At 36.1% G+C, this 10,716-nt stretch overlaps 1 protein-coding gene across 1 annotated transcript; it reads left to right on the plus strand.

Moving 5' to 3' along the window:
- Positions 1-8,969: 8,969 nt before the first annotated feature.
- On the plus strand, positions 8,970-9,914 carry LOC121476087 (olfactory receptor 6-like). Its single transcript, XM_041729834.1, has one exon. The coding sequence runs from the start codon at positions 8,970-8,972 to the stop codon at positions 9,912-9,914; it is 945 nt and encodes a 314-aa protein (XP_041585768.1).
- The last annotated feature ends 802 nt before the right edge of the window (positions 9,915-10,716 follow it).

The raw sequence follows: 10,716 nt of genomic DNA on the forward strand, positions 1-10,716 counted from the left end.
AAAATGCTCTTAAACTTGGAATCTATATCTTCTATGAAGTGCAGAGAAGCTCTTATGGCCTAAATTAGAGACTAGGGTTCAAAAACACCATCAAGGAACTAATCCAGGAGGAGGAAGAAGAGGGATGGATTGCAAGCTGGCACCAGGATTTCTGCAGGACAGCACTGTAAATACATGCTAGAAATTCCCATGTTATCTGCCTTATTGTAATTTACATAGAACAGGTTCATGAATAATGCATCCTGGTGGGGTAGAAAGGATTGAATCTGAAGAGAAGACTGATTGCCCTTCAATATTTAAATAAGCAAACAAATGCAGAACTTGTATCTCTCTGAATGACCTTTCCTGGATTTGCTCTTTGCTTTAATTCTGAGGCTGAAAGTGTAGAAAGGGAAAGCAGAGGAGGAAGCCATTCAAGGAACCACAGGCTTCCTTATGGAATAGTATTCGGAGACTTCTGGTAAGATTTCTTTTAGCCACAAGCCACTGACTGTAGCCTATGAAGTAGCAGACACCCAGGTGATTATTCTATTATGAATTACAAAGGCAAACATATAGGAAACAGAATTTTTGTATTGGAAACATATCACCTCTTTGACTACAGGGATTTCTAGCTTCATTTCCTGATTTACCTAGGTCAGTGCCCACATGGAGCTAGTGACTGAGTGCAGTTATTTATTCAATCTTCTGTCTCCATAATTAGGGAATTATTATACTATAAACTTATAGTTTATACATTAAATGAAATAATATGTAGGTATTAAAATAACATGATCTACACAGCACTAGTGACAGAAAAATATTACATGAAAATATCAGGTTAAAAAAAGAAAATATCAGGTTATATAACAGCAAAAAAAGTATCAGGCTTACAAATGGATAAGGAAGATATGATATAGATTTATATACACCTACACACTGAAATATCAGTCTTTTAAAAGGATGAAATGTACCATATGCAACAATATGGATGGACCTAGTGGCATTAGACTAAGTGAAATAAATCAGATCAAGACAAATACCATATGATTTCATTCATATATGGAACCTAAAAAACCCCACAAACGAATAAACAAACAAAAAGTAAAATTGTAAGTACAGAGAACTAACTGATGGTTGCCATAGGGAGGGTGGGTACAGGATGGGCAAAATGGGTGAAGAGGAGTGGGAGATATAGGCTTTCAGTTATGGAATGAACAAGTCACAGGAATAAAAAGCAGAGCATTGGGAATACAGTCAATGATACTGTAATAGTAATGTAGTAAAACTGATGGTAGCTACACTTGTGAATGTAGCATAACATATAGAGAAGTCAAATTATTATGTTGTCATCAGAAATTAATATACCATTGTATGTCAAATGTACTCAAGTTTTAAAAATAATTTTAAAAAAGATTGTGACAGCCCAGCATAAAAGTAAGCATAGGCTTTTAAAAAAAATTTTTTTAAGTAGGCTCCATGCCCAGCATCACCTGGCTTAAACTAATAACCCTGAGATCAAGACCTGAGCTTAAGTCAAGAATTGGACACATAACCAACTGAGCCACCCAGGTACCCCATGCATGTGCATTTCTGAGCAAAGAATACTGTGAAACAGCACAGATATTATACCTGTGAAGCAGATCCTGGATCTACCTGCAGAAACACATCTAAAATCTGTTCATCTCAAAAAAAAAAAAGAAGAAGAAGAAGAAAAAGTATCAGTTTTATTTATTTGTTTGTTTAAATTAGACTAGAAGGAAATTAACTGAAATGTTAGCTGTAACTATGCAATGTAGCCCTTACTCTTACAAATTGCATTCTGTGGAAAAGGTGTTGTTACCAATATTTATTTAAATAAGCATTTATTACCTAATAAAATGTACAACTTTGTTCATCTGGACAGAGGTGACAGGGTTATCTCAATATGATTTTTAGAAATTTAGCTCCCAAGACCAGAACCCTGAGGACAACGGCCTTCAAGAAGCTTTCCTCTCCAGATGTGGGAGTCTTCTGTTGTTACAGCCTGTCTTTCCATAATTTTCTGCTGCTTAATAAAGTATGAAAGGCTACTAGCAAGGAAATAAAGCATTATTTGCTAGATGCTACTTATTAAAAATTCTAATATAACATTCATATCTTTTGTGCCAAAACAATTACATAACCTTATAAGTATTTTTATTATAACTTATTTTTATATTGTATTATGCTATTGTAATTTATATTTTAATTTATATTTATAATGACTAGATATAAGTTCATCAAAAGCTTATCTCCCAACTATGTCCATAGAACAAATTTCTGAAATGGGGTTACAGTTGTGATTGGAGTGCCATCCTCTGGGCATCACTGTCTAGCTCCTTATAGGTTAACTGGTTAGTAGGAAGTAAAAAGATGATGTTGATTTTCTTCATTGTGCTCTTTTTATTTTCCAAGCTTTTCACAGTAAAATGCATTATTTTTTGAGTTTAAAAAAAAACACCTCTAATTCTGATTTCAAAATTTAAAACCAATTATTTTAGGTATAGGAAAAGTGTTTAGCAGTTTCCTGCATATATTCATTTTTCTATAACAATGAATGAAAAGATATTTAAGTCCATGTGAATTATGGCAATATCAAAACTTCTCTTGACTTGGACTGTATTTTCATAATTAAATGATCCTCATAGTTCATTTTGAATTTGATGTCATAAAACCTAAGATTGTTCACATAAACTATTAATTGTCAGATGAAGTATTCCTCATCCTCCATTGATTAATTAATTCTGCCCCAAACCTAAAGAGAGTACTTTATATTATCCTTGTTACATTTGATCATGTTTGTTTCAGACCATGTTTATAGTCTGCCATTCTTTGAAAATACTACATAGATAATGTGACTATTTGATAATTTCCTTTTTAAAGGACAGTGTCTGGGAGAGTCTCTAATCTCCTTGATCATTATAGGAGGTAAGAGTACTGATCCAGACTGGGTCTTTCAGGTAGGAGAGATAGAGTGGCCAGAGGTAACTCACATCTACAGAACAAATGAGGACCAACATAGAGGGCCTCTATGCTCAAAAATATCTACTGGTTCCCGTCACTTTTGATAAACTTGTTTTGTCTGCCTTTCAAGTTCTTCACAGTGTGGTCTGTTTTCTTTTTGGTCTTCTTCCTCCCTTTTGGTCTTTAATTTCTTGCCTATTACAACATTGTGCAGATGAATTTTAGATTGATTTTTTTACTTGAACGTTATAATCCAATCTTTTTATAATTTGCTAACATTTCACATTGAACAGAGTCAGAAAATATCCAAGAAGCTTTCTGGAAAAGAACATTTTAGAAATAACAGCTCTTCTATAGCACTGAAAACTCTGTTTTCCTTAAAAAGCCCTATAGTTATGAAATATAAGTAAAGACTAAGAAACTATCAGAAGGTATTTAAGAAACAAAATACCTAAATGGAATGTGATATTTTAGTTTGAATCCAGTGACATAAAAAGAATAAGGAAAAAGATGTAAAATCTGAATAAAACCTGGAGTTTAGATAACAATAATATACCAGTTTGGGTTTCTTACGTTTGAAAGTGTACAGGGCAATGTATTGTAATAATAATAGGGGAGACTGAGACTGGGGGAGGAGAATGTGAGAACTTTCTTTACTATCATTAAATTTTTTCTGTAATACTAATATCCCAAAATAAAATTTTACTTAAATGAGAAATAAATTATTAGTCTTTTTATACCAAATAATTTAATAGACCTTGATTGATTTCAATGACTTAATACTAAAAGTAAGTTGTACCTTTTTTCTTATGTCAATACATACAGCGAACATTTGGCTTTGATGCTGAAAACCTTTTTTTTTTTAATTTTCCTGGATTTTTAATTCTCATGAAATTCAAATTGATGCTGTTTTATTTTGCTGATTAATAAGAGAAAGAGTATATTTGATAAATAGTTCTTGCTTTACATTTAGTAACTAATAAAACTACCAGTTCTTTCAGATAGCACCATTTGCTGCCTATTTGCATGCAGACCGGACAGTTTCATGCACTGCAGAAAAGAGAATGCTTATATAGCATAGGTGTTTTCATTTTCTTTTAGAGTCATTCCTCAGAGGATAATTACCCTCCCTGATTTTCATGTTCCATAGTCTCATTTCATGAGGACCCAGTGGTCCCAGCCTTCCCAGAATTAGTGCCAACTCACCATATGCCTTTAGACAAAGAATATGAGACAGTGGGGAAAGAGCTCGATCCATCCTTCTCCATCAAATTCCAATTTAGATACTTTCTAGGATCTAAAGTTTCTGTAGGATGTCTCATTTTTTTTAGGCCTCTGCTTCACTCCCTTTGTCCACCTTTGGTTACTCACAGAGACACAAGTATATTTCCTGGGCTTTTCATTCTAACGAAATTTCTAGGACTTGATTCTTAATTTTATGGTTACTGACAACAATTAATAGCAGAGACTATGGGCTAACTCCTCTGTGAATAACTTGACAGACAGGAGTTGTCATTTGACACTGCTCTTAGCACACAGCACGTGCTTCACAAACGTTCATCAAATGACTGCTTCCTGGAATCCAAGGTTGCTGTGTGTGACCTAGTCACTGCAGAGGCCTCATTATCCCATTGTTTCATTTCTCTCTATATTCTTTCCTGTGCTAGTGTCTTTACACTGAAAGGCCTCTCTCCGCATTTCTTCTGATCAAATCATGGCTGTGATTCACATTCCAACACAGGTAATATTTTACATTTGTGTAGTTATCACAAAGCTGTTTTAGAATTGTTTTCATATGCATATCACTTTTGAAACTAACATTAATGATATGATATTAACAAGTGAATTATTGTTATCCCATTTTATGGGTGAATAAACTGAGGAATAAAAACAATTTTATAAAGTCAAAGGTCTTAAAAATGGTAGAACCTGGATTAGGAACCAGATCTTCTTCATGCTGAACCAGAAATATTTCCCCATCACACTACTTTCACACTATCTTCCTGCATGAGTCTGGAATGACACTTCTTGATGAATCTTTTTCTAAATTTCTAAGTTAGAAAGCATTACCCCCTCACTGGAGTTCCTAGAGTGCTTTGTACCTCTCTTTTGGTACACGTCACATTCTAAGCTCATTATAGTGTATATTTATTATTTTATTTAGAACAATACAAGTTCCTGAAGGGCAGAAACCATGACTTATGTATTTTTATTCCAAAGAATATATATCACAGCATACTACCCATAATAAGAGCTCAATAAAAGCTGGTTGTGACTTTGTGAATAAGCAAATGAATGTATTGGTTACCTTATTAACCCACTTAATTTTCTTATCCTGGTTTTTGAATAACTTGATGTCGCATCACATGCATATAGTACTAAGAGAAAAGGACAAAGGACGCATCCTACTCACAGATATAAATAAACTTGGTCCAGTTATAAACAGAAACTGGTAGGTAAGTGGAGATTCAGCTTCCCTGCCCAAATCCCCTGCATAGTCTTAGCAGTGCATACAGAGTTTCCCCAGAGCCAGGAGAGACTTTCAAGTGAGCCTCCTGGGAAAAAGACATGGGCAAGAGGTAGGGAAGTGTTAGATATATTCTCCTGCCTCAGCTCCAGTCTTGTCTTAATGCTGCAATACCTTTCAAGCAGTCTAAACAGAGACAGGATGTGGATCTCTAGCAAGTATAAAAATATGCAACTCAGTCTGCTTTTCTATGATTAGTGCAAATATCTGCAGAATCCTTCACTCTTAAAGAGAGGGCAGTTGTACCATGGTGAGTGGCTGAAAGTTCCAGATGACATTGATTGATATGATCTTGATTCAAGAAATCTCCTTGAAGAGGAAGATGAAGAGGGATGTAGGGGAAGTGGCTACAAGTGCCATGATTGGACAAGAGAAAGGGTCCTGTGGAGAATGGGAAAATGAAAATTCACTACTTCTTTGCTCAACATTGAGGAAATGTGGGCAGCTGTAGGATCTTTCAGGTGTTGGATCATACCCAAAAGATATGCTTCTTATTCCAGAAGAAGTCTGTTGGTGTCCATGTTGTCTCTTGAAAATAAGAACATGCAAGACTGGAAAAACAGTTCTATAATACAAATGAAAGGATTTCTTTCCTCAGATATCATAGAAGAGACCTCAGAGCTTAATGCTTTCAGTTCTGAAGACAAGGAAAATAGTAAGAGAGAATTTTTCATTTCTCCATGAAACAAAATAAATCTACTAAGAGGTACATCCATGGCAAAAGAGTGGAGGAAAATATGAAATAACAAGGGTATGCTTGATTATATAAAAGCAATGTGCTAGAGAGAGGATAAGAAAGAGGTATGAGTGATTTGTAACTCAGAACTCTTCAAATATGTTATAGCCCTTTTCAAAAATTTGGCCCTAGAATATAACAGAAAAAAGATGACTAAAGAAGAGAGATGGATGTCTATGTGTTTATATTGACACATGTAAGTAGCATGTGTGCTTCTAGTGTGACATAATATAATAAGAGTTAACACTTATAGAGAAAAACCATGGACCAATTCCTGTGTTAAGTGCTTTCTGTGCATTATCGCATTTATTTTCACAGCAAACCAGGAAGGTAGGCATTATTAACATTATTCTATGCAATGAATAGAATACAGCAATGGATCTTTAAGCCTATAATTGTTGGATATTCTGTTCAGGATGACACATCTAGAAGCCTTGTTTGACTCTAAAGTCAATGCTCTTAACTAGTAGGCAAGGGTGAACGTGTGGGAAATTCTGTGGCTGATGGTGAGAATGTGGAATGTTACACATGCCCTGATGGAAAGTCTCTACATTCTTCCCACTGAGACTAGAACATGGAAAAGTTCACTATCTTCTGCTCCCAGGATTAGTTGTTTTTACCAAGGAAAAGAATTAGGTCAAAGGCATTGAAAACTGTGGCCAGAAATCACTTACTAATGAACTACTTTGGGGTGAAAGTGCTGGTTGGAGGTCTGGAGGTAAGGTACAATCTCTTTCCACCCAGCAAGCAGTGCTGAGCTCTGCTGATGTATGCTGCTATAGAAAGAAGGTAGTGGTGTCAATATTATGTATTTCAGAGCCTCATCTTTCCGTCCCTTGCTATGAACCATGACCAGAAGATCTCTAGTCCAATGAGTCCCTCATCAGCCTCTCACCCTCTGTTTCATGTGAAGAGTATGATGCACAAACTTTTTGGCAGAAAGAGTGAGCAATGTTCTAAAGGCAGAACCTGATCTCAGTCTTTATGGATGAGTACAATATTATAGAGAGACACATTCATTCATGTGTTTCCAAAAGATATCCTGTGACCACAGGATAAAATAGTTGGGCTACCTCACAAATATTCTTTCTTCCAGCATTATAAGATCTGCCTGTCCTTATGCTATATGCCCTAATGTCCTTATCCACATGCCCTCTTGCCTCTCTTCTCCTTACTCCTCTAGGAGAACCTGAGACACTGGCTGATATTTACAGACCCGACCTACCAAGTAACCAGAAACCAGGAATACACTGTTTTGAGACCCTGTGGATATGTTTGCTGTGGTAGTGCCCTGGATATGCAAGCTGAGGCTGTGTCCAAAGATGTATAGCCTGATAGATAGATGCTCTGTCAGGAAAGTACCCTGAATTCACATTCCTCTGCCCCTGATCTATTTCCTGTGGATCCCAAAGCTCCATGGGATTCATTAATTCACTTGTTAATCCATATTAATTTCCCCCCCCCCAATTTTATTGAGATATAAGGGCATATAACATGTGTAAGTTTAAGATGTACAATGTGAGGATCTGATGTATATATATTGTGAAATTATTATCATAATAAGGTTAGGTTTTAACTCCATCACATCACATAATTATCACTTTCTGTGCGTGGTGAGAACACTTAAGATATACTCTCAGTAACTGTCAAGTATATGATACAGTATTGTTAACTATAGTCATCTTGCTGCACATCAGATCCCCAAAGCTTACTCATCTTACAACTGGAAATTTACACCCTTTTGCCAATATCTCCCTGAGTTTTGGAAAATCGCAGTGTAATGGAGAGTAATCTCAACATGTGAAGGGGTTGTGCACTGGGAGCAAATGCTTTTGAAGCATTTGACTGAGTTTTGGTGAGATGTCTCCTAAGTGGAATTTTGAATCTTCAATCAGCCAATAAATACTGGAAGATAGGAAGAAGGAAGAATGTAAGCAAAGCGTGAGAGTGATTAGTGTGTTTGGGAAGGAAAAACTAGCTGAATATGTCTGGATCATGGAAACCATTTAGAGGATCATGAGAGATGAGGCTGAAGAAATACATTGCTGGATCAATATATGAAGTGCCTCCTATGTATGATATCGAAAATATTTCCATTTTTATCTGAAAACAACTGGAGTGTCAGTAAGGAACTTGCCAAGAATTACTACTTTTTATTTCCACAAATAAAGTCTGAGGAAACTGGGCTTATCAAAGGGCTACAGCCAATGCATCATCCAAATATTAAACTTTGAAACTTCTTCTGATATGATGTTATCCTTCACATTTCCTTTAGGAAGGAAAGAAATCTTCTGCAGTGAGTTCCTAATTAAACAGAGATCTGGCACCAGCAAGGGAGAGACTATCTATCTTCGTTGACAAAGGACCTGGGAATGACATGAATAGTGACATTCAAATATTTCATCAGGTGAGTGAGAATTAGGGATGGGAAGTTTTTTTTTTTTTTAATTTAAAGTTTAAGTAGTTAACATACAGGGCAATATTGGTTTCTGGGAGTGCATTTTGATTCTGGGAGACTTTCATTAAAAAAACAGACACAAAAAGAACATCAAAAAAAATGGATGGAAATGTAAGCTTTCACATTTAAAGATTACTTTGTATTAACAGAAGTTTTTTTTATGAATCATTTCCAGTAAAGTCTGATTTACTAACTTCTTTTGGTCTCTTGTCTGATAGCATAATCATCTTCATTATTTGTAGTGTTGTTATATAAGACTTCAGTACGTCTCAGTGCTTTTAGCCATGCTGGAGAAAAACATCACTCTGGTCAGTGAGTTCATCCTGGTGGGCTTCCCCACTGCCCCGTGGATACAAGTCCTGCTCTTCTTCCTTTTCCTTGTGGTCTACTTGCTGGTGGTAGTAGAGAATCTTATCATCATGCTCACTGTTTGGATCACTGCCTCCCTCCATAAACCCATGTACTATTTCCTGAGTAGCTTGTCTTTTCTGGAGGTCTGGTATGTTTCCGTCACAGTTCCCAAGATGCTGGATGGATTCCTTCTGCAGAGACGACACATCTCCTTCACAGGTTGCATGACCCAGCTCTACTTCTTTATCTCATTAGCCTGCACAGAATGTGTGCTTCTGGCAGCCATGGCCTATGACCGCTATGTGGCCATCTGCCACCCTCTCCAATACCCAATCATTATGACCACAGGCTATTGTGTACAGCTGGTGGCTTTCTCCTATGTGAGTGGTTTCATGGTCTCTGTCATCAAGGTTTATTTCATTTCACATGTTGCCTTTTGTGGTTCCAATGTCATGAACCACTTTTTCTGTGATATCTCCCCAATTCTCAAGCTGGCTTGCAAAGACATGTCTACAGCTGAGTTAGTGGACTTTGCTTTGGCTATCATCATTCTTGTCTTGCCACTCATCACCACTATCCTTTCCTATGTCTACATTGTCTCCACCATTCTGCGGATACCTTCCACCCAAGGAAGGAAGAAAGCCTTCTCTACCTGTGCATCACACCTCACTGTAGTCATAATTTATTATACAGCCATGATTTTTATGTATGTTCGGCCCAGAGCTATTGCATCATTTAATTCCAACAAACTAATCTCAGCTGTGTATGCAGTGCTCACACCAATGCTAAATCCTTTCATCTACTGCCTTAGGAACCAGGAAGTTAAAAATGCTATCAAAAAGACTATGGGGGTTGGACAGTGCCTCCTGCTTCGCTAAACCTTGCCTCCTTGAGGAGGAGACAGTGTCTTGGCAAAGATATCATTCCTGTGACACTTCATGGTTCTGCTTATAAGTTTTATTCTACAAATCTACATTCTTAAAGAAATCATAGCATTGAAAGAGAGGGAAAAAATTAAAACTAGAAACAGGCCACATTATGTATTTCTTTAATCTTGAATTAATTTTAATACATACTGTATATATTTAAAAATTACTTTGACATGACAGAGTAATAAAAATAAATATTTGACATATATAACTTGGTGTTATTAGCACTTTACACAGAATAAACTATTTTATTATCGTAACACCTCTATAAATTAGTCATGATTACTTGCCTGATCTTATGGATCAGGAAACTGAAACACACATAGAGAGGTTAAATAAATTCTTCAACATTGCATAGTTAATAAATATCAAAGCCATTATTTGAACCTGCGGACTCCAGCTCCACAATCTACTGTATTAGATTCTCTCTATATCTAAGAGTCTATGATAGTAGCTCTAGGGGCACATAAGTTAACAAATATTGATGCTTGGAAGAAACAAGCAATCTAGTCAGTAATATATGTGTAGATGTGATGATAAGTGATAACGGTGTGGTAGTGGTGGTGTTATTAGTGACAATAGTGATAATGATGTTTGTGATTGCATTGGGTTAGTGATGACCAACTACCACTAATATTAATAATATTGTTGATCATTGCACAGTTTTTTACAATTTTTCCCTCCTTCTAGGACTGTACCAGCTCATTTTTCATTAAAGAGATGGAATCAATAGTTTCATAAGAGATGAAAT

Source organism: Vulpes lagopus, chromosome 15 (assembly GCF_018345385.1).
Source record: "Vulpes lagopus strain Blue_001 chromosome 15, ASM1834538v1, whole genome shotgun sequence".
In the NCBI taxonomy this organism is placed as follows: domain Eukaryota; kingdom Metazoa; phylum Chordata; class Mammalia; order Carnivora; family Canidae; genus Vulpes; species Vulpes lagopus.

What these genes read in the sequence shown, in the direction of transcription:
- LOC121476087 (XM_041729834.1), top strand. Translation starts at nt 8,970, where the DNA reads ATGCTGGAGAAAAACATCACTCTGGTCAGTGAGTTCATCCTGGTGGGC.